Source organism: Hippopotamus amphibius, chromosome 17 (assembly GCF_030028045.1).
Source record: "Hippopotamus amphibius kiboko isolate mHipAmp2 chromosome 17, mHipAmp2.hap2, whole genome shotgun sequence".
Classification (NCBI taxonomy): domain Eukaryota; kingdom Metazoa; phylum Chordata; class Mammalia; order Artiodactyla; family Hippopotamidae; genus Hippopotamus; species Hippopotamus amphibius.
This window is the reverse complement of record NC_080202.1, coordinates 49,425,530-49,449,664: the sequence shown is the minus strand read 5'-3', so window position 1 is coordinate 49,449,664 and position 24,135 is coordinate 49,425,530. Positions and strand designations below refer to the sequence as shown.

Here is a 24,135-nt window from a genome sequence, read left to right as displayed (position 1 = left end):
GTGGCTCGCAGGCTCTAGAGCTCAAGCTCAGTAATTGTAGCTTACAGGTTTAGTTGCTCCACAGCATGTGGGATCTTCATGAAGCAGGGATTGAACCCACGTCCCCTGCATTGGCAGGCAGATTCATAACCACTGGACCACCCAGGAAGTCCCTGAGTTAGGGATTCTCAACTGGGGATGTGCTCCAGCAAAGAGAGAGTAAGGAAAGCAAGAAGAGAAGGGAGCCAGGAAAAGGCCCAGCCCAGGAAGCAGGGAGGGGAAGTTCCAGGATGGCAACTGTGTATCCAGCACCCACTGGAGGACAGAGCCTGGAAGAGAGGGCGCTGCAGGAGCTGGGCACCTACTGCTAAGCCAGAGCCTGGAGGAGGACAGAGGAGGTGAGAATGGCCGATGGAACAGGGAGAGCCCAAGAGGAAATTAAGCACCTGGGGGCCACAGGAGGGGAAGCGAATGTAATCAGAGTACATTATTAAGCTCCACGGTGAATAATATTTACAGTCACAATTCGGTAAGCAGTATTTTTTCTTTTTTTGGCCATGTTGCGCAGCTTGCAGGATCTTCGTTCCCTTACCAGGGATTGAACCTGGGCTTGGCAGTAAAAGTGCCAAATCCTAACCACTGGACCACCAGGGAATTCCCTGTAAACGCTATTAATTATCTAGAAACAGTGACATAACTAAAGCTGAAGAATGGACTGGGGGCAGGGGTGTAACAGAACTACCTCCTCACTGATGTTACTAGGAATTCAATAGCCAGGGTCTAAAATGGATATATCAAGAACTAGATGTGCAAAGAGATGTGGAGAAAAGCACCAGAAGATTCAGCTACAACCTTCTCCATAGAAGTAACCAGGCCCAGTGAGCTGGCTCAGGAAGGTGGGCAAGGAAGTGGTCTGGGGCAGGGAACTGCTGTGGGTCATTGTGTTTCATCACTATTTCATTTCACTTAGTACAATCTGAACTGTAAACTATGCATATAATACAATTTTATTGTTTTTTAGTTCATTATTTTGTGATTTTTTTTGGGATCTAAGATCCTGCATGCTGCATGGTGCAGCCAAAAAGAAGAGAGAGGGAGAGGGAGAGAGAGAGAGAGAACGAGCTTCCTACTACAGAACCCAGGAGATCACTAGCTATTCCTGTGTCAAGAGAGATGGTTGCATTAATACTAGTTTCATGATTTCAATCAAATGCCAAAAAAGGATTTATCTGGAGTCCAAACAAGAAAATATTTCACTCCAGTGCTCAGAAGAGCAGTGAAAGGCAGGGACCTGACTGGATTGGAAAGGCGAGAGTTAGCCAGAACTATAATAGTAATAGCTGGCCATCTTCCAGTGCCTACTACAGACCAGAAACTGTCCTAACCATATCATCTTATTTAATCTGATGTTTTCCCCAATTTAGAGATGAGGAACTGAGGCTAAGCGAGTCTGGGGAACTTTCCTGAAGTCAAACACTCTGGAGCCCTCTGCCTGAGGCTAAGAGGCCTTAGGATGTTGTGAATTCTCTTTTCTGAACATCAATAAAGTTTAATTTAGAATTTTCTATCTTCAAGGCTGTCTCAAGGGACCAATGAAAAATAATGACACTGTGGCAGTTGTCCTCACTCCACACTTGCTGGGTTGTCCTGGACCCTGCACTGTTTTAGGGAAAGCCCAGCGAAGAGGATGGGATTCAGATCTAAGCATTCCTGGCTCCAAAGCTCACTTGCTCTGCCACTGAACTATGCTTCCTCTCCGACTAGAATGAGAAAGAGCTGGGTGAGAATCCTGCTTCTGCTGTTTATTAGTTGTGTGGCCTTGGGCCCCAAAGTCACTTAACCTCTCTTAAGCCTGTTTTCTTGTTTGTACAGTTGTTAGGGAAACCACTGACCAAAACTGCCCGCCGTGGCCAGGTCTGATAGTAACCACTTGCATGAGTTCTCTTAGGACAGGAGGTGCTGGTAAGGAACATGGAACTAACAAGCTACCACCAGCAGGAAGAATTCGGGAAAGGTCAAAAGGAGAGAGGAGTCTCCAGTCCATGTGTCCTACCAACCTCCCAGAATCCTTCTCGCTGGAATCCATCTTGGCTGGGCGATGCATGCGCCACCAGGAAGGACCCTGAGTCAGAATGATTGGCCAGAGACATTCTGGAAACCAACCCAATTACCATAAAACCTGAGACTGTGAGCCACGTGGCAGAGCAGTCCTCCTGGGTTCCCTTACCCTGCTGCTCTCCACCAGGCACCCCGTCCCACTAAAGTTTCTTGCTTTATCAGCGAGGGTATGCTTGTGGCAAGCCGGTGAGGCTCTTGCTGTGCCAGTTATGACCAGAAACATTGTCCTTTTGCCAAGGTAACTGGATTTCCCTAGAAATCTCTTACTTTCCATCTTGTTTAAATTAAGTTTAACACTAAGAGAACCCTGCCTCTATGTCCTTATTTCTAATCTTCCTGCTCAACCACTAACCCTAGGGAATGCACTCAACAGTCAGACTCAACTGGCCTAAAGCCGAAGATGGGGTGGTTCTCACTCCTGGAGAATTACACAAGGGGCAGACCACAACTCCAACAGCCACTTTTATAAGTGGAAAGAGGACTTCCCTGGTGGTGCAGTGGTTAAAAATCCACCTGCCAATGCAGGGGACACAGGTTCAAGCCCTGGGCTGGGAAGATCCCACATGCTGCAGAGCAACTAAGCCTGTGTGCCACAAATACTGAGCCTGTGCTGTAGAGCCTGCGATCCACAACTATTGAGCCCAGGTGCTGCAACTACTGAAGCCTTAGGTCTTAGCTGCAGCATGTGGGATCTTTTGTTGAGCTATGAGAACTTCTTAGTTGCGGCATGCAAACAGTTGAAAAAATGTAGACTATCTTATTAATAACGTACATATTGATTACATGTTAAAATGATAATATTTTGGATATAAGGGCTAAGTAAAAGATGGCTACCAGAAAATTTAAGATTACTTGTGTGGTTTGCATTATGTTTCTGATGAAGTGTATGACTATACCCACACTTTATTTATTCATTCAACCCTTGGTGTATATGGAGACTTTTCTAGTTTTTAGTTATTAAAAACAATACTGCTTTGAACATGCTTGTGTTTGTATCCTGATACATATTTGCCTGAGTTTCTCTAGGATGTAACAGGGACACAAAATTGTTTTCCTAAGTTACGCTACTTCAAATTGGCAGGTTGAAACATGTGAAGTCTCCACCCCTTCAACTTCCACCAAAATCCCCAAGAATGCTAGAAAAGATATAACTTAAAAATTACCACCTTAGCTCAATGTGTGGGAACAGCTCCACAAATGCTCCCCTACCAGAAACATCCTAGAGCTGCCTACAGGCTGGTCAGTTGTAACAGTGCGGTAGGAGCAGCCTACAGCACACATCAACCCCACATCTTTCCTCCTTGATCCAGGCAGCAAAGGCGTCTTCCTCCAGGTAGGAGCAATTGGTGTCAGGAAGGAGGCAAGGCCCCAGGACCCTGGAAGAAAGGTATGCACTCCCTGACTAGCCACCAGAAGGCACCTTCCACCTCTGCCTTATTCTCAGGGGAACCCATTGGGAGTAACAAGCCCCAGCAGCTCATTTCACTTCTCCCCTAAAGCTGGGAAACAAAAGCAGTAGAATCTCAACTACAAAGATGAACTGCACTCAGGAATGACCAAACAATGTGAGAAAGCCAACTCCATCAAGGACAGAAAACAAAAACAAACATGAGCTTATAGACAATGAATTACAGTTAACAAAGCACAAGAGGACCTTAGCATAGCATAATTATTATCCTCAGACAGAGGGAAGCACATAGTATATCCATTAAAAAGAATGAACTCAAGAATATATGAATCAAAAGTGTTAGCAGTCATAAAAACTCAGTATATGAGCAGCAGAAATGACAGTTAAAGAGTAAATTAGAAAACTCAGAGATCCAGCCAATGACCTGTCAGAGTGCAGAATGAAGGGCTCCGGGATGACTCACAGTCAAGCCTGACACCTGGGTCTGCCCGAGGAATGTAAGTGCTTTGCTTCTGCTGGTCTCACAATAAAGACTGGGAACATACTGCGGAGAGGAGGGGGTGCTGTTTTGCACCTGCTTCTTATACCTAATAAACAGGAAGGCACATAACCAGTATCCCAAGAGTGGAGTGAGGACATGGCAGAGAGCCAGCACAGGAGAAACTGTGTAAGATGTCAAAGAATCCCCTTCCTTGCAGGTAATATTAACAGTGGTGCATCCTTCAGGATCCTTGGGGATCTAAGCACATGCTGTGTTGCCTTGTGAAATTATTTCCATTGAGTCCTGCATTAAAATATTCTGCTTTTCACTCACTGTGTCTCTTGGTCACATATTTATATTAATTCCACCTCATAGCTTATTTCTGTCTCATAAATGAATACTTTACTCATAGCTTATGAGAATTAAAATATTACCACCAGAAAACTCTGCAACTCTCAGTTGTTAAGGTCATTCCTATTATAGAGAATACATTCACACACAGTTTTAAAAGATCACTAAAACAGGGCTTCCTAGGTGGCGCAGTGGTTAAGAATCCGCCTGACAATGCAGAGGTCACGGGTTCGATCCCAGCTCCAGGAAGATCCCACATGCCACCGAGCAACTAAGCCCGTGTGCCAAAAAAAAAAAAAAAAGATCACTAAAACAAAAACACAAAAGACTTTAATTCCCACAAAGAACACTTGGAGCTCTGACAACGCTTCAAGGACCCTGACCTGCATTTGAAATTCATGTTAAAAGGAACAGCAGTGATGGTCAGAATCCATGTTAGGGGGGATGGTTAACAGGTGGTGCTAAGATGGATTGTTTTCTCTCCTCTGTTAAGTGGTGGCTTCACATTTCCATGGAAATGCTCTGAAAAGAAAAAACCAAATCACTGTGTCCAACGACGTGTATACTAACCATTTTCATAACTTCAAAAGTTGGAAAAAATTCTCCCTCCCCCATATCACGTACAAAATTGTATGTGTATATCATGAATGATACACAAAGGTCACAGGAAATGATGATATATGAAAAAACTCAAGAGAAAAGTGAAACTCATACAGGCTAATTATAACTCTGAACGCTGACAGGAGTCAATAAGGACAGCGAAGAGATTGGGCTGAGCCTCAGCTCTTCATGTCACTGTGCTCTCTGACTGGCTGAGGCCCACATCACACTGGTTAGAGTCTGAATATCATGGTGGGACAGGGAATAACCAAAGACTATATATTTTTAATTAACTGGGTTTTGTTGTGTGAAGTTGTTTGGATGACAGGACAGTAAAACATTTTTAAATAACAATAATGAATTCAACCTAGAAGTAAAGTTTAGACTGAGAATGAGTCGGTCACCAAAAAAACTACCAAAAAAGGAGCTTCAAATATGCAATAACTGAATAACTGAAATCAAATACATTGATCTGTAGAACTCCAAATATTCATTCTGACTGAAGCAAAACTTTTAAAACTATGGGGAATCAGAGTTAAAGGCAGATCTAAAACTTTCTCGGGCTTCCCTGGTGGCACAGTGGTTAAGAACCTGCCTGCTAGTGCAGGGGACAAGGGTCGAGCCCTGGTCCGGGAAGATCCCACATGCCTCAGAGCAACTAAGCCCAAAAGCCACAACTACTGAGCCTGTGCTCTAGAGTCCATGAGCCACAACTGTTGAGCCTGCGTGCTGCAACTACTGAGGCCCATGTGCCTAGAGCCCGTGCTCTGCAAGAAGAGAAGCCACTACAATGAGAAGCCTGCACACCACAATGAAGAGTATCCCCTGCTCGCCGCAACTAGAGAAAGCCCACTCGCACACAGCAATGAAGACCCAACACAGCCAAAAAATAAATAAATTTTAAAAAATAAATAAAACTTTCTGACACCATGAAAATATCAAAACCAGGCATGAAGTAACATTTAAGAAACATCCACTAGGTGTTTTATAGTGTCTGGCCTTACATTTAGGTCTTTAATCCATTTTGAGTTTATTTCTGCATATGGTGTTAGGAAGTGTTCTAATTTCATTCTTTTACATGTAGCTGTCCAATTTTCCCAGCACCACTTATTGAAGAGGCTGTCTTTTTTCAATTGTATATTCTTGCCTCCTTTGTCAAAGATAAGGCGCCCATATGTGCTTGGGTTTACCTCTGGGTTCTCTAGTCTGTTCCATTGATCTTCCTTTCTATTTTTGTGCCAGTACCATACTGTCTTGATCACTGTGGCCTTGCAGTATAGTCAGGAAGTCTAATTCCACCAACTCCATTTTTCCTTCTCAAGATTGCTTTGGCTATTCGGGGTCTTTTGTGTTTCCACACAAATCGTAAGATTTCTTGTTCTAGTTTTGTGAAAAATGCCGTTGGTGATTTCATAGGGATTGCATTGAATCTGTAAATTGCTTTGGGTAGTATAGTCATTTTCACAATAATGATTCTTCCAATCCAAGAACATGGTATGTCCCTCCATCTGTTTGTGTCGTCTTTGATTTTCTTCAATGTCTTAAAGTTTTCTGCATACAGGTCTTTTGTCTCCTTAGGCAGGTTTATTCCTAGGTATTTTATTCTTTTTGTTGCAAAAGAAAACAGTTTGGAGGTTCCTTAAAAAACTAAAAATAGAACTACCATATGATCCTGTAATCCCACTACTGGGCATATACCCAGAGAAAACCATAATCGAAAAAGAAACATATACCATAATGTTCACTGCGGCACTGTTTACAATAGCCAGGACATGGAAGCAACCTAAATGCCCATCAACAGATGAATGCATAAAGAACATGTGGCACATATATAGAATGGACTATTACTCAGCCATAAAAAGGAATGAAATGGAGGTATATGTAATGAGGTGGATAGACCTAGAGTCTGTCATACAGAGTAAAGTAAGCCAGAAAGAGAAAAACAAATATTGTATGCTAATTGATATATACGGAATCAAAAAAAAAAAAAAAAAAACGGTACTGATGAACCCAGTGATAGGGCAAGAATAAGGATGCAGATGCAGAGCATGGACTGGAGGACACAGGGTTTGGGGGGCAAAGGGGAAGCTGGGACGAAGTGAGAGATTACCATAGATATATTTACACTACCAACTGTAAAACATCTAGCTAGTGGGAAGCTGCTGTGTAACAAAGAGAGATCAACTCGGTGATGGGTGATGCCTTAGAGAGCCATGTTTACTTCTGACCAGGGTTCTGGTCTAAAGCAATCTTATGAATTTCACATTCATTCTTTTTTTTTTTTGAAATTAATTAATTAATTTATTTATTTATTGGCTGTGTTGGGTCTTGGTTGCTGCACACAGGCTTTCTCTAGTTGTGGTTAGTACTTATCAATACTTGAAATTATCTATTTATTATCCTTATATACTTATTTTTATATATTTGTAAACCCCCTGAGAACTGGGATACTTAGGCTGGTTTATTCTTGGGCCTGTATCCCTAGCATGTAAAACAGTTCCTGGCATGTTCCAGATACTCCAAAAATATTTATTGAATGAATTCAGAAAGTGACAGGTACTTTCATTTAACTATCAGATACTTTTATTTAAAACAAGTCATCCTTTTAGCATCACTCATGAAGATAAGAATAGGAAAAGAAATGTCTTTCTTCTCCCCTACATTTGTGACTCAATCTTCTGAGACAAGAATCCTTTGAGAATTTCATAAAAGCAATGGTTCTTGTCCCTAGAAAACTGCACTCTCTTGAACACATGCAAAAGTGTGCATGCAATTTCCATCTGTGGATGATCCTTTTAGGGCAGAAGTCTGTGAACAGAGTGGACTGAATCCAGAGGGGAGAACTTGGATGAGAAACAAAATTACATCTCAATTTTCACAAATCTCTATCTAAAATCAGCATTTCCTTCCATTTTGAATGTGGGCAACACACCACACCAGATCAGCAGTATAGTTAATTTTGTCCCCAATAAAAATCATAGATCATTTCCTATCACGTATATGTTGCAGATATCTCCAAACATCATTTATTCTCATCACTACCTTGGAGCTATAGTATTTATTAGACCTACCACTATATCCTGTTATTTAATGTGTTAAGAGAAGCATATTTTTTAGTATATCACTAATTTTAAAAATATTCTGAGAACTATTTCAATATAGTTTGCTTTGTTTTTTATATATTTTAACTTATTATACATTTCAAAACAGGATCCCAAGAACATAAGCTTCTTCAGATCGCCAAAGAAATACACATGGGGAAGCAGGAGGGAAGGTTAAGAAATTCTGCCTTGGGGAACCACTGACCCTAAGTTAGGAACCTCTGCTTACAAGGTATAAACCTCAAGCTGACTTAGAAATCTTCAAACCTTACCAGACTCATGTTATAGTGTATCACCTCCCCAATACTTTTTTTTTAAGCTCTTTATTGGAATATAATTGCTTTACACTCTTGTACCAGCTTTTGCGGTACACCATAAGGAATCAGCTGTATTTATACATGTATCCCCCATCCCTTCCCTCCCACAACTCCCTCCCACCCTCCCTGTCCTGGCCCTCTAAGGCATCATCCATCATCGAGTTGATCTCCCTTTGTTATGCAGCAACTTCCCACTAGCTAGCTATTTTACAGTTGGTAGTATATATATGTCTATGGTACTCTCTCACTCCGTCCCAGCTTCCCCTTCGCCCCCCGCCCCCTCAACCCTGTGTCCTCCAGTCCATTCTCTGCATCTGCATCCTTATTCTTGCCCTGTCACTGGGTTCATCAGTACCATTTTTTTCTTTTTTTTTTTTGATTCTGTAATATGAGTTAGCATACAGTATTTGTTTTTCTCTTTCTGGCTTACTTTACTCTGTATGACAGACTCTAGGTCTATCCACCTCATCAAACACATGCTTTTTAAAAATTAATTTTTAACTTCAATTTATTTTATAAAAATATGTAGTATATATTCCGATGGCTCAAAATTCCAAAAATATATAGCACACAATCCAAACTTTTTCTCTTACCTCTGTCCCTCAGTCTACCACCCCTCCACCACTCCCCAGAAGAAACTAAGTTATCTATTTCTTGTGCCAAATGACTTTCATTTTTCTTAAAAGTTTGGAAAATAAAATCTCGAAGTTAGATGCTATCATGAGAAATATAAACTACATATAGTATTTAGGAAATTTATAAATTAAAAAAAAATTGCCTGCTTCTAGCATTTTTTCCCTCTGATATCCAATAAGATATCACACTAAGGGTTGTCATAATCGCTATTTTTAGATTGACCGCTATGTTTTTTATTATTAATTCAGAAGTCATGTATGACTTGTCTGTTCAAGCTGAACTAATGATATGACCACAAACTGTCATGAAAAATTACTTTGAATGTGTTTTTCCAAAATCACTTATGTATCTAAACTAACTTTTTCTACAAATGGTTAAAAAAAAATAGTAACAGAAGAAAGGGCAAAAGACAGACAATTCAGAGATGAAATACAAATGTTCAGTAAACATATAAAGATATTTAAATTCACAAGTAATCAGAAAAATTCAAATTCAGATGGGACCCCTTTTAGTCACCCGTCGGATCAGCAGGAAAAAAGAAAGAAAGAAAGAAAAAAGGGGAGAATATCAGTGGTGGCAGGGTATGGGGAAATGAATGTCATCACAGCATGCTGACTGGAGTTTAAGCTGGCACAACTTTTTTGAGGGCAATGAAAATTTTACATCTACACAGTCTTCACCCCAACAACTCCACTTCTGGATAATGATTCTACAGAAATATTTGACCAGGTTCACAAAGATGCATGTACAAGGACAGTCACTGCAGCGACGCAGTAACGAGAAAACTAGACATAATCTAAACATCCTTCCAGAGGGGCATTATTAAACTGTGATACATTCACACTATGGAGTACTATGCAGGAGTTTAAATGAATGGGATAACCCTCTATGTACTGGGAAGGAAAGAAATCTACCAGGGTGAGTCAAAAATTATTAGAATTTCTACAGCCTGAGTGCAGATAATTTTTGACTTACCCGTGTAGGACATACCATGAAGTGAAAGAATCAAGTTGCATGAGATTATCATTTATGTAAAAAAAAGAAACAATCACACAACAAACCTATTTTATTACCTGTAAATATGTATGTACTCAAATGTATGGAAGAGTCTGGAAGGATACATACTAAACTCAAAGTAGGGGATTAGGTGGGGGATGAGGGCACAAGGAAGGTTTTCACTATACCTGTTATTTCATTTTTACATATTGAGAATATAATCATGTACTACTTGCATAATGGAAAGGACTTTAAATTGGCTCTTCCTGATTTTAAAAAAGGCCTGCCACATTTAACTTTTAAAACAAAAAAAGAATTTCAATCAGTAGGTTGCTTTGGAGATAGAGGGGGAATACCTTTTCTCACAGCTATTGACCTCAAAATTTTGGACCGAGAAGGATCTTACAATGCAGTTAGCTCTTTGCATTCATATCTGGAGGGAATATACTCACAGTGTCTCAGTCCAAAGGTATGCCTTCCATACATGAAAATAATTATCTTGCACAGGAAAAACTTTCAAAATTTTTACGTCTTTCAGAATATAACCACCTTTTCTTTCTCTACTCTCTTCCCTTCAAAAGAAACTTTGCAACATTGGGGTGACTTTAATAATCAGAAATCTAGCCCCGATTAAGTTCTCAAGGGCATGAAACACTTTTTTTTGCTCCTTTTTTATAAAAATCCTACATGAAGTACAATAATGTTTTCTTTTACAAACTACATTGACAACTTAAACCCTAATTCTAGGTATCCATATAATTGGTTTAAGAAAGGTTCTTCTGCAAAAAATTTCACACAAGATATGTATGAGATACTAAGATCTGGGTCACACACCTTACTTGAAAGGCAGTAATCGCTTTCAAAACACTGTAGCGTAGTTACTTAAGGCCACAGTTCCTTTATTCCAAAATCCCTGCAATTCTGTTTGAGGGGAGTTCTAAAAGGCCTGTGTCTTCTCCTGTGTCCACAACTGTAGAAGTACACTGATGGCCCTCAATCCTGCTCGCCAAATTTCAAATAAGTCATCAGAGACAAGGCTCAGGACTTCAAGAAAAGTCCTAGAAACTCCCTGCCTCAAAAGCACTTTCAGAGTTTCACATGTTCCTAAGGATGATAGAGCTGAGTAGACATGCCAAAGTCTTCCAAATCCTGCTGGCTGTTTTGAATTATGGCTACACTGGCTGTCTACCCCTTGAGTTTTTATCTTCACATACATGAATTAAATCTTGTAGTTCCTCTTCAGTTCTTCTATCTGTGTTCTCGTCACAGGGTGTATATGCCACAGCTATTTTACCACTTTCTGAAATAAAGTTAACAAGGATCAATTCAGAAATTTTCTTGTTCTAAAACTTCCAGTATACAATGGTAGCACACAAGAACTAGACATTCTTTTGATTTCTAAAAGCCAAAAATAAGAGTATTTTCCTAGACATTCCCACATCTGACCCTTCAGTTTTTATCATCATTTGTGAAAAAATATATGAGATGTATCAACTTTCGTTCAAAACCTTTATGATCTTAGAAATAAGAACTAAGGAATAATTACACAGGAAGTAAAAGCTGTGGAATCAAAAATGTTCAATCACTATATGATTAAACAGGAGGGCATTAGATAGGAGTCAAAGTGAGTTCACACCTGGGATAGATACCACTGGACTATAATAGATACTTCATATTAAAAGCAAGGCAAGTGTCTACTCCTTGGGACCAAAATTCTACTACATACAATGAACAAAGCTTTGGGGAAAGAGAAAGAGAGAGAGAGAGAGAGAGAGAGAGAGAGCACGTGTGCCCATTTGAACACTCTACTTGCAGAAACTGGCCCATGTACCTTTTGGACAATATAGCTTCCCTGAAGGAAAAGTAGAGCCACCAGGCTTTTTAGTCTAAGGAATTTTATATAAGGAATTGCATATAAGGAATACCTTTGCATACTAGGGACAGGCAAACAACCCAAAGATTTAGTTTGGTTCTGAAAGGTTGTTACTCAGAGTTGACAGCTGGAGATGGAGAGTCTGCCTGATGACTGGGGAAGTCAAACTTCCCTGGGAGGATTGTCTAGGCTGGATGGCTAAGACCAACCCAGGGTCAACTCTTACAAGCAAGTAAGTCTCTGACAACTTAGCTAGGATTTCTCAGTCTCTCAGCCTGCAGGGCTGTGAAGCACGAGAGCAATTCTATTCCAGGAGTCTGCTAATCATAAAGTTTCCTTTGGGCATAGCCTTTGACATTCTCACCACTGTATAACTCAATAGGGAACAACACCAACACTATTCAATAGCATGACCACAATCAAGGCTCACAAAAACACAGCTGATTATTATATAAGAATCATATTCACCCAATACATCAGAAATGAAAACTGAAATTAAATTGATTCCAAAAACAAAATCTAATCAACTCTTCAGTAAGAAAACAGGGACTTCCCCAGTGGTTAAGAATCTACCTGCCAGATTTGTAAGGAAATCCAAAAGACCCCGAGCAGCCAAAGCAATCTCGAGAAGGAAAGACGGAGCTGGAGGAATCAGGTTGCCTGACTTCAGACTATACTACAAGGCTACAGGGATCAAGACAGTATGGTACTGGTCCCTCCCATCAGGAAGCACCCACGAGCCTCCTAGATAGCTTCCTCCACAAGAGAGCAAACAGCAGTATCAAGCAGTATCAGCAGTATTTCGTCTTGTGGAAACGAAAACCACAGACACAGAAAGATAGAGAAAATGTAAAAGCAGAGGACTTTGTACCAAATGAAGGGATAGGATAAAAACCCAGGAAAACAACTAAATGAAGAGGAGATAGGCACCCTTAATGAATTCAGAATAATGATGGTGAAGATGATTCAGGACTTTGAAAAAAGACTGGATGCAAAGGTCGAAAAGTTTACCATAGACCTAGAAGAATTAAAGAACAAACAAACAGACATATGCAACACAATAACTGAAATGAAAAATACACTAGAAGGCACCAGTAGCAGACTAACTGAGGCACAAGGGCGAATAAGTGACCTGGAAGACAGAATGGTGAAAATCACTGATGCGGAATAGAATAAGGAAAAAAAGAATGAAAAGAACTGAACACAGCCTAAGAAACCTCTGGGACAATGTTAAATGTATCAACATTTGCATTAGAGGGGTCCCAGAAGGAGAAGAGAGAGAGAAAGGACCCGAGAAAATATTGGAAGAGATTATAGTTGAGAACCTACCTAACATGGGAAAGGAAAGAGCTACCCAAGTCCAGGAAGCGCAGAGAGTCCCAGGCAGGATAAACCCAAGGAGAAACAAGCCAAGACATATAGTAGTCAAATTGACAAAAATTAAAGACAGAGAAATGTTATTAAAAGCAACAAGAGAAAAACAACAAATAACATACAAGGGAACTCCCATAAGGTTAACAGCTGATGTCTCAGCAGAAACTCTGCAAGCCAGAAGGGAGTGGCACAATATATTTCAAGTGATGAAAGGGAAGAACCTACAACCAAGAATACTCTACCCAGCAAGGATCTCATTCAGATTCGATGGAGAAATCAAAAGCTTTACAAGCAACAGCTAAGAGAATTCAGCACCACCAAACCAGCCCTACAACAAATGCTAAAGGAACTTCTCTAAGTGGGAAACATAAGAGAAGAAAAGGACCTACAAAAACACAAACAAAACAATTAAGAAAATGGTAATAGGAACATGCATATCGATAATTACCTTGAATGTAAATGGACTAAATGCACCAACCCAAAGACACAGACTGGCTGAATGGATACAAAAACAAGACCCATATATATGCTGTCTACAAGAGACCCACTTCAGACCTAGGGACACATACAGACGGAAAGTGAGGGGATGGAAAAAGATATTCCATGCAAATGAAAATCAAAAGAAAGCTGGAGTAGCAAAAGTCACATCAGAGAAAATAGACTTTAAAATAAAAAATGTTACAAGAGACAAGAAAGGACATTACATAAAGATCAAGGGATCCATCCAAGAAGAGGAGATAGCAATTATAAATATATATACACCTAATATAGGAGCACCTCAATACATAGGGCAAATGCTAACAACTACGAAAGAGGAAATGCAAGGCAGAAATAGAGACATAGATGTAGATAACAAACACATGGACACCAAGTGGGGAAAGTGGGGAGGGTTGGGGGGGATGAATTGGGAGATTGGGATACCAAATTGTACGCTCTAAATATATGCTGTTCATTGTCTGTTAACTGTATCGCAACAAAAGTTCAAAAAAAAAAAAAAAAAAGTACGGTACTGGCACAAAAATAGAAACGTAGATCAAGGGAACAGAATAGAGAACCTAGAGATAAACCCACACATATATGGGCATCTTATCTTTGACAAAGGAGGCAAGAATACACAATGGAGAAAAGACAGCCTCTTCAATAAGTGGTGCTGGGAAAAGTGGACAGCTACACGTAAAAGAATGAAATTAGAACACTTCCTAACACCATACACAAAAATAAACTCAAAATGGATTAAAGATCTAAATGTAAGGCCAGACACTATAAGACTCTTAGAGAAAAACATAGGCAGTACACTCTATGACATACATCAAAGCAAGATCCTTTTTGACCCACCTCCTACAATAATGGAAATAAAAGCAAAAAGAAACAAATGGGACCTAATGAAACTTAAAAGCTTTTGCACAGCAAAAGAAATCATAAACAAGACAAGAAGACAACCCTCAGAATAGGAGAAAATATTTGCCAACCAAGCAACTGACAAAGGATTAATCTCCAAAATATACAAGCAGCTCATTGAGCTCAATATCACAAAAGTAAACAACCCAATCCAAAAATGGGTGGAAGACCTAAATCGATATTTCTCCAAAGAAGACAGGGAGATGTCTAATAAAGACATGAAAAGATACTCAACATCACTAATCATTAGATAAATGCAAGTCAAAGCCACAGTGAAGTATCACCTTACACTGGTCAGAATGACCGTCATCAAAAACTTTAGAAACAGTAAATGCTGGAGAGGGTGGGGAGAAAAGGGAACCCTCCTGCACTGTTGGTGGAAATGTAGATTGGTGCAACTGCTATGGAAGGCAGTATGGAGTTACCTTAAAAAACTAAAAATAGAACCACCATATGACCCAGCAATGCCGCTACTGGGCAAATACCCTGAGAAAACCATAATCCAAAAAGATACATGTACCACAATGTTCATTGTAGCACTTTTTATGGTGGCCAGGACATGGAAGCCACCTAAAAGCCCATCAACAGACAAATGGATACAGAAGATGTGGCACATATATATAATGGAATATTACTCAGCCATAGAAAGGAACGAAATTGAATTATTTGTAGGGAGGTGGATGGATGTAGAGTCTGTCACGAAGAGTGAAGTAAGCCAGAAAGAGAAAAACAAACATCGTAAGCTAATGCATACATATGGAATCTAAAAAAAAATGGTACTGATGAACCAAGTGGCAGGGCAAGACTAAAGATGCAGATGTAGAGAATGGACTTGGGGACGGGGTTGGGGGTGGGGGGCGAATGGGAAGCGGGGACGAAGTGAGAGAGCAGCACGGACATATATACACACTATCAAATGGAAAATTGCTAGCTAGTGGGAGGCTGCTGCATAACACAGGGAGATCAGTTCGATGACTGGTGATGACTTAGAGGGGTGGGATAGGGAGGGTGGGAAGGAGTCTCAGGAGGGAAGGGATATGGGGATATGTGTATAAATACTGCTGATTCACTTTGGTGTACAGCAGAAAGTGGTACAACAGTGAAAAGCAATTATACTCCAATAAAGAGCTAAAAAAAAAAAAGAATCCACCTGCCAATGCAGGGGACACGGGTTCGATACCTGGTCCCAGAAGATCCCACATGCCTCGGGGCAACCAAGCCTGTGAGCCACAACTACTAAACCTACGTTCTAGAACCTACGAGTCACAACTACTGAGCCCACGTGCCGCAACTACTGAAGCTTGCACGCCTAGAGCCTGTGCTCCACAACAAGAGAAGCCACCACAATAAGAGGCCCCCATACCACAACGAAGAGTAGCCCCAGCTCGCAGCAACTAGAGAAAACTCAATGCAGCTAAATAAATAAGTAACAAACAAAACAAACAAGCAAAAAAATAAGAAAACAGCAATGATAATAATAAGAGTCAATATATTTTGTCTGCTCACCATGGGCCAGGCACAGGTCTCAGCGTTTTACATGCATCATCTCATTTACTCTTACAATATCTCCCAGGAGGTGATAAGCTGAATTACTAACCCTATTTGCAGATATAGAAATTGCACCTTAAAAACCTGCAAATCTCTCTGGCTAGAAAGCCTAAAATTGCAACAACAACAACAACAACAAAATCTAAGAGACAGAATTAGAACTCAAACCCAGGTGTCCAAGGTTTCTAGTCACTGCCCTCTTCTGTGTGATAAACAAGCAATCAAGGAAGAACTGGATCAAACACTTTCTCTATGAACTGAGGCAAGTCATCCTACATCTCAACACTGGGGACAGTAATGTTTGCTGGCATTTTTCTCATAAATGCCACAGAGAACAAATTTGAGACCGCTGCTGTGAAATCATCTGGCGAATGAAAGAATACATAGTATTTTAGATAACCATTATTTTCATCCAAAGAACTTTTCAAATAACTTTATTTGCTCATTGAAACTGAAGTGCTTCTAGGACAATCAAAAAGGTCTTACCTAAAACCACAATCAGCAGTTTCTGGAATGCATCTGTCATTGCCTTCTGAACAACAAGCTTCTGGGTCACCTTCCTTTTCATAAGCAATGATAATGGCCCTAAATCCAACCAAAACAAACACACTGAAAATGACTATCCAAATAACTTATTTCTAGGTTATATGTTTCAAAATAAAAATGCACCTGGGATTCTTAGATCATTACCTTAGCAATTAAGAGCAGGCACAACACAATAGTATGGATGAATGGCTCTGCTGTAGGTATATCCCTGCAGGGCATATTTTTACTGCTTAGATCTATTCTGGAAGTTCCTGAAATACTAGATGGGAGATGCAAGCCAAGAACGTGGCACACAGCTCACATTACTCACAGATTTGAAATGGACAAGCTGAAGCTATACTCTACAGACCCTGCTCTCCTGTGTGTAAAGGGCTGGACTCACACAGTGAGGTAGACTGGGTGCTAGTGCAGATGATCTGGTCTCATCACCCACTCAGGTGGATGGAGGAGTCTCCTCCACTCCAGTTGTTAAAAGCCCTGCCTCTGACTTAAAACCCTAAGCCCGAGTGCCACGGATTCTAGGAAAAAACTCAGTACCACTCGGAAACCCCTTTCAAGAGATTTACATTTGACTTCTTCTGCTCAAGCCCTTCTACAGGAGGCAAAGGACTGAACATTTACACAAGAGTTTATTTAAATCTTTAGACAATGATTTTGTTGGGATAACTGAAGGCCACATCCGTATTTGAAGGACTATTTTAGCACAAAACAAGTTATTCACCAAAACAAAACAAAAAACCTAGTTTTCCCTCCTCCTAAGTTTCTTGGAAGGCAGTCAGTTCTAAAGTTCTAAAGTGTAAGTTCCTGTCAGGTATTGCCTAAGATAAAAACCTATATCGTCAGGGAGAAAAACTCTGCCCAAAGCTTTAGTTGGTTAGCAACGGTGATGATGTATTTGAAAATGTGAGTTTCAGAAAAAAAGGAAAAAAGAGAAATCCCACCCCCTCACCCCCCCACCCCGCCAGACACATACTGGAAAACAGACCTTCCTCCAACTTATCCAAAGGTTCCTCGGCCATGCCAACTCCAAGACTCCTGCACTCGTAGTTTGGCAACACCACCTCTAAAGCACAGAAGAACTTCAGGCTTTGCTTCTGAAGTGGTGCCACAGGATTTTCATTTTCCCTTTCTTCAAGGTTAGAAAGATCCTGAAGTTGTTCAGATTTTTGAATTAAAGTCAAGACTTCAAAATATTCTGGTGTTACAAATAAAAACTACACTCCAGCAATCCCCAGTTGAGGTGTCCTATAGCTTCAAAATCCACTGAGACTTGCGAATGAATAACTAGACATGGACAACTTTTTTTTGTATATACCATACAAATACTGGAGAAAATGATGGAAACCACCACCCAAGTCATTGAGATTATCTCTAATTCTAGGTGGCAGGCCTATGCTCAGATACTTCCATGTGGAAGCCTCTCACATCTCTCCCCACAGCCCAGTCTATTCTTCTCGCTAAAGCCTAGGAGTTCAATGGTGAAAGGAGTCTCGTTAGTCAAAGAAAATCTACAGAGTTTACCTTGATGATCCTCTTTGACCACCCACTGAAACCAAAGTAGTAATTTGCCAATTCTTGGCATCTAGAGCTGTTCAGGGCAAGGGCATTGTGTTGAACCGCCTTATGTCTGGTGCCGAGATGAACCTGAAGATAAAAGAGATGTAAAAATATCACATGACATACATACTTATTCTGGATACACCTGAGATTTATCAATACCAATTTCATAGACTAGCTGTGAAGATTATACAGGACATTCTAAGCAATGAGTTCACAGTGAGCCCTAAATAAATATTATTTATTATCTTTAAGTCAGCACTTTTCTGCATCCTTTCCAGGGCCCCTGATTAATCGGAAGGTTTCCCTGACCTCTGGTGGTGAAAGTGATGATGAGAGCAACCAAGGAAGCCAGCAGAAGCCTATTATGTGGCTGTGGCTAAGCAAAGGCAGGAAACTGTCTTAGGCATCTCATCCCGCAGCTCCTGCATGAGAATATGACCTGAAGAGGAGATAAGATGGACCTGCCACTGAAGTAGGACCTTAATCTGTAGCTCCCCTCCCCGAGTTACTAACCCCGGTTAGTAAAGAAAATACATACCTCTATAAAGTTTAATATAAGCAACCAAAAGAATTAGACGTTCACCTGCATTAATAAGCTTGTTCTTTTTCTTTTTTGTTTTTAATTTTCTTTATTAATTTTTATTGGAGTACGGTTGCTTTTCAATATTGTGTTAGCCTCCACCGCACAACAAAATGACTCAGCCATACACATACAGATATCCCCTCCCTTGTGGAATTCCCTCCCATTTAGGTTACCTAGTGCATTATGTGCCCATCAGTTGTCTATTTTATACACAGTATCAACAAGCTTCTTTGAGAGTGCCAATATTTCCAGTGTTAACTCTCTTAATAACTTACCCATTACTGTGAATTTTTTACAATCACTAGTTCTTTTTTAAATGTCTATTTCCACCTTAAACAGGGTGCAATATAGAAATATATTCATAAAAATTCAAATAATATATAGTGAAAGCATTATTAATTCTTTATTGATTTGTGTGTGCATCTTCCTCTATCACTAGTTTATGAGCTCCTTAGGTACTTGAAGGAACCATATCTTCTTCTTTCCTTGTAACCAGAAACAAGCATCGTTCTTGGCTCTGATGGTCTGTTGACTGGGTTAATGAATGAATGAGTAAATAAGAAAATGAAATGACTTCCTCCAACTGAAGCTGCCTGCTGGGAATGAGAAATGAAGACTAATCTTTAAATGTTGAGTGTCACATGGGAGGCTAGGCCCTGTAGGGTGAGTCATAATGGAGCTATCCTAGGCATTAGGAAGCTTCAGAAGGGCTCTGAGCCCCTGGGTAGTAGAGACAGTTGACATCTGGGATAACCTTGCCACAGTTCTTGCTGGCAAACATTTCCCTTCCTGCTACTGAGAAAAACAGATACATTAGGCCTTTTCTTCACTTTCTTTTAAGATGTTATTCTCTGTTCTGTATTTATAAAAAACACAAGGGGGGCGTCCCTGGTGGTGCAGTGGTTAAGAATCTGCCTGCCAATGCAGGGGACACGGATTCCATTCCTGGTCCAGGAATATCCCACATGCTATGGAGCAACTAAGCCCGTGCGCCACAACTACTGAGCCTGTGCTCTAGAGCCCAGGAGCTACATGTATTAAGCCCACAAGCCACAACTACTGGAGCCTACACATCTAGAGCACATGCTCTGCAACAAGAGAAACCACCACAAGGACTCACCCACACACCGCAATGGAGAGTAGCCCCCTGCTCACCGCAACTAGAGAAAGCCCATGCGCAGCAATGAAGACCCAATGCAGGCAATAAATAAATAAATATTTTAAATATACAAAAATATTAAAAAAGAAAAAAAAAGAAATATGGGTAAGACTAGGCAGCAAGGTCAGGGCGCAGTAGCCAGACCAAGAAGCCAATCAGAGAAGACGTACAATTATAAAGTGAAAGGCTGGGGAAATCTAAGCCACACTCATGCATTCAGAGGAATCCAAAAGGTCCTTGAAAAAGGAATGGTGGCTGAGTGGAGGCACACAACGAAACGTTAATTCTGGGGCTCCGGGGAAGTAAAATGGGATGTCATGTTCATATGCAATAAGGTTTCTACAATGCATGAAAGGACATTTTAACCGTTTTCTGGGAAGCGAAGGGAGTTCTGAACAGGCAGTTTGAGAGCGATGATGATGATGAAGAAGCCTCCTCCATGTTGCAACTGACAAAAGAGTCTGTCAAGCGCACACATTCAACATCCAAATAAAAGTAAATATAAGGAAGACTGTTGTGAAGATTCCTTAAATTAAGGGCCAGCATAAAATAACATAGGGTTTAACATCAGTTAAGTTTGGGTTTGGCCTCTAGTTTCCACAGTTATTGTCATGAACCTTAAGGAAGTCACCTAACCATCCTGAGTTCGAGTTTCTCCATCTTAAGAAAGAAAAAAGAGAGAAAAGAAAAAAAAAAAGAAAAGAAAGAAAGAAATGGGGAACTGGGGGATCAGTGGAGCAGTGCATCTGAAAGCATTCTGTAGACCACAGTGCTGTACAAATGCTGCCCTTTTCTTTCTTTCCTTTTTATTTTTCTTGTGGGATCTTAGTCCCCAACCAGGGATTGAATCCAGCCCCTCAGCAGTGAAAGTGCAGAGTCCTAACCACTGGACCACCAGGGAATTCCCATGGCCTATTATTTCTAAACTCAGCACCCATCCCAGTAGAGCAAGGAATTCCACATTTGCACCCACCTTCACTGGAGACGCCTGGAAAAGCTGCTTCTGGTCGCATACCTTTTGGTCTCTGTGGGCATCCCTTGCCGAATAAAACTGGATGATGGCACAGAACCCAGGACCGGCCACTGCAGCATTTGGGAAGACTCGGACCGAATACAGGAGGCCAAACTGGGAGAAGACTGTGAACAGGGAATGCTGTAGGGGGTCCCACGCTAAGTAAGTGCAGGAAATTTCCCACCCAGCAAACCAAACTGCCCATTCCCTTATACTCCCCCAGCCCTTCGCCATCGCGACTGTGGTGACCTGCAACTCCAAACCCTTCTCATTTCATGACCAAGTTTTCCTCTGAAATCCGAACTTTCGAGAAGCATTCAGAGGCAATGTGCCGCCTGTTGGGAGCTATTTCTCAAAAATGCGTGGGGACGAGTGCACGGCTCAGGTTGCCTCTAGAACTAAGATTCCTCTCAGCGGAGCCCAGAGCGGGTGAGGTGCTGAGGCAGGACCCGGGGCTCCCAGTTACCGGGGCGAAGGCCGGCTTTCTCCACCCCTCCCTCCACCCCGCCCGGCTCACTTGCAAGGCCTCGGCCGTGGGTCCAGAGCTCAGCTCCCACACCAGCACCGGGACGGCAAAAGGTACCACCTCCGCCATCCTACCGTCACCGCGCGTGCGCGCTCGGGCGCACGGGGCACTGCGCCTGCGCACGCGCGCCCGCGCTTTTTTAAAACGGGAGCGTGAGGGGTCGTGGCCTCTCGGTGGGACAGGGACGAGGGCGGCGCTCGGACCTGGGCCTGGAGAAGGGAGCAACAGGCTTCGCGAGATCCGGAGCCGCAGAGCAGAGCGCGCCTGGCCGCGCCGCCTGCGCTCCTAGCCCGCCCCGCCGCCCGTCCCCTAGCAACGGCCCCGCCTCCTCTCCTTCCTTCCACACCCAACCCCCCGCGCCCTGCCGCGTCCGTCGGGGGCGGGCGTCCGGCAGCGCTCGCAGCTCCCCCCCGCGTCCCAAGGCTGGAAGGGGTCGGGGCATCAGGTCAGCCCCGCCCTCGGTCGGAGAAGCTGGACACCCTCGGGGCAGCCTTGGTCTGTTCCAGCCGGGAAAAATCTCGCCAAGGAGCCCCTTCTGGGATTTGGTGCTCTCAGCAGATAAGTTCTTCCTCAAGTCGGCCCTAAATCCCTGCTCCGTTCTTCACTGAAGTCGCGGCAGCCTTCCCAGAGGTCCCAGGAGTTGCAGAGACCCCGCCCCTCGCCCCAGCGTTGCCCTCCCTTGCCTCTCTCCCCTCTTCCCTGGGCAGGGGCCGTGGGTGGCCGTCCGTGCCCCGCCCCCAGGTCCTCCCAGCCTCCCGCCCACCAGGAAGGTGAGGAGGACACTCTGCCTCCTTCCTACCTCGCCCCCACCCCTTCCCCTTTGACTTATTCTTAATTTAAAATTGTTACTGTATTTTTTCCTTCTCCATCCGTTTTTACAAATACACATTGCTGTAAGCTAGTTAGACTTTATGGATTATCAAAAGGAAAAAATCTGAGAAGCTCATAATTCTACTACCCAGAGAGTGTCCATGTTACCGCCTTAGTACAAAATCTTCCTGGCCATTTTCTCTGTGTGTCTTTATATGTGTATTCAGAATAGGGATGCACTGTTCATACCTGCTGTTTTGTACATGCCGTTTTGTAACCCTTTGTCATTTAACCATTTATCGTTTTGTAGTGATAAATATTCATCTGCAAAAGTGGTTGTGAATTGTCCAGCGGGCTTGTTAAAACGCAGGTTACTGGGCCCAGCCCAGAGTTTCTGAATCAGTAAGTCTGTGCATTTCAAACAAATGCTCTTTCTGCTCTTCCTAGATGCACTTTGAAAATTACTGCTCTGTAATGTCATTTTTGTTGAAGGAATTGTATATTGTAGTCAAAGTATAGACTGTTACAGTTTGTTTAACCAAAGTCTCTACTTTTGGATATTTGACTTTTTCTTTTTTCTTTCTTTCTTTCTTTCTTTCTTTTCTTTCTTTCTTTCTAACTTCTTTTTCTTTCTTTTTCTTTCTTTCCTTCTTTCTTCTTTTCTTTCTTTCTCTTTCTTTCTTTCTTTCTTTCTTTTTCTTTCTTTCTCTCTCTTTTTCTTTTCTTCCTTCCTTCCCTCCCTCCTTTCTCTCTTTTCCTTCCCTCCTTCTTTCCTTTCTTTCCTTCATTCCTTCTTTCTTTTTCTTTTCTTTCATCAGAAACGATATTACCACAAAGACCCTTGTAACGAGTTTTTGAACAGAAACTGTAATTTTTTTTATTTCTATACTGTTTTGAAAACTGGACCTGCAAGATCAGTATGTCACATCTGACCAAACTGCCCTGCAGAAATGTAGGGCAGTTTCCACTCCAGCCCTGTGGAGAAAGAGTGCATTGCCCCCAGACCTGGTTATTGTCAATATTTTAAAAATCATTGGGTGAATTTAGGGGCTAGGGGATGGTTTCTAACCCTTGTATTCTTTGATCGTTGAACCAGAGGAAAGAAGGAAAGCATTTAGGACTTCTTGCAATAATCCAGGCAAAAGATGGCTGGCTGGAGGCTTGGATTCCAGTGGTGGCGGTGGAAGGAGAGACAGGTGGGTGGAAAGAAGGAACTTGGCAAATTGGAGGGAGGGGATTCAGGATGCCTCTAGCACGTGAGCATCTCAAAGCTATCCCCTCACTATTAACAGAACACTATTTAGCCTGTGTGTGTGTGTGTGTGTGTGTGTCCTGGAAAGCTATTAAATTTCTTATTTTAAAGATGAAGAGGGCTTCCCTGGTGGCACAATGGTTAAGAATCTGCCTGTCAATGCAGAGTACACGGTTTCAATCCCTGGGCCAGGAAGATCCCACATGCCGTGGAGCACCTAAGCCTGGGTGCCACAACTACTGAGCCTGTGCTCTAGAACACACAAGCCACAACTGTTGAGCCCAGGTGTCACAACTACAGAAACCCGTGCTCCTAGAGCCCGTGCTCTGCAACAAGGGAAGCCACTGTAATGAGAAGCCTGCGCACCACAACGAAGAGTAGCCCTTACTCACTGGAACTAGAGAAAGCCCATTGCAACAACGAAGACCCAACACAGTCAGTAAGTAGATAAGTAAATAAATAAATAATTTATTTTAAAAACTGAAGAAACTAACATGTAAGCAAGCA

At 41.9% G+C, this 24,135-nt stretch overlaps 1 protein-coding gene and 1 non-coding gene across 5 annotated transcripts; both read right to left on the bottom strand.

Moving 5' to 3' along the window:
- Positions 1–562: 562 nt before the first annotated feature.
- On the bottom strand, positions 563–633 carry TRNAK-UUU (transfer RNA lysine (anticodon UUU)). The gene has a single exon. It is a non-coding gene; the product is annotated as a tRNA-Lys (tRNA).
- A 5,254-nt stretch (positions 634–5,887) lies between these two features.
- On the bottom strand, positions 5,888–21,658 carry LOC130840449 (RAD52 motif-containing protein 1-like). Of its 4 annotated transcripts, none has more exons than XM_057715975.1 (6): positions 21,002–21,547; positions 18,248–18,370; positions 17,712–17,874; positions 16,667–16,765; positions 11,202–11,287; positions 5,888–6,541 (listed from the first exon to the last, which is right to left on the bottom strand). In XM_057715975.1, the coding sequence occupies exons 1-6, from the start codon at positions 21,272–21,274 to the stop codon at positions 6,512–6,514; spliced, it is 774 nt and encodes a 257-aa protein (XP_057571958.1). In that variant the 5' UTR covers positions 21,275–21,547; the 3' UTR covers positions 5,888–6,511. The 4 variants fall into 4 exon arrangements, with proteins under 4 accessions (XP_057571958.1, XP_057571959.1, XP_057571957.1 ...); XM_057715976.1 differs by lacking the exon at positions 5,888–6,541 and adding an exon at positions 21,558–21,658 and having other exon boundaries at positions 10,071–11,287; positions 21,002–21,181; XM_057715974.1 differs by lacking the exon at positions 5,888–6,541 and having other exon boundaries at positions 10,071–11,287.
- Positions 21,659–24,135: the final 2,477 nt, after the last annotated feature.

Bases quoted from the DNA above. Each gene is read 5' to 3' on its own strand.
- LOC130840449 (XM_057715974.1), bottom strand. From the start codon at position 21,274: ATGGCGAAGGGCTGGGGGAGTATAAGGGAATGGGCAGTTTGGTTTGCT. The intron at 17,875-18,247 runs GTAAACTCTGTA...GAACAACTTCAG, and splicing joins GGTCAAAGAGGATCATCAAG to GATCTTTCTAACCTTGAAGA. The intron at 16,766-17,711 runs GTCTGTTTTCCA...GGTTGGATTTAG, and splicing joins TTTGGATAAGTTGGAGGAAG to GGCCATTATCATTGCTTATG.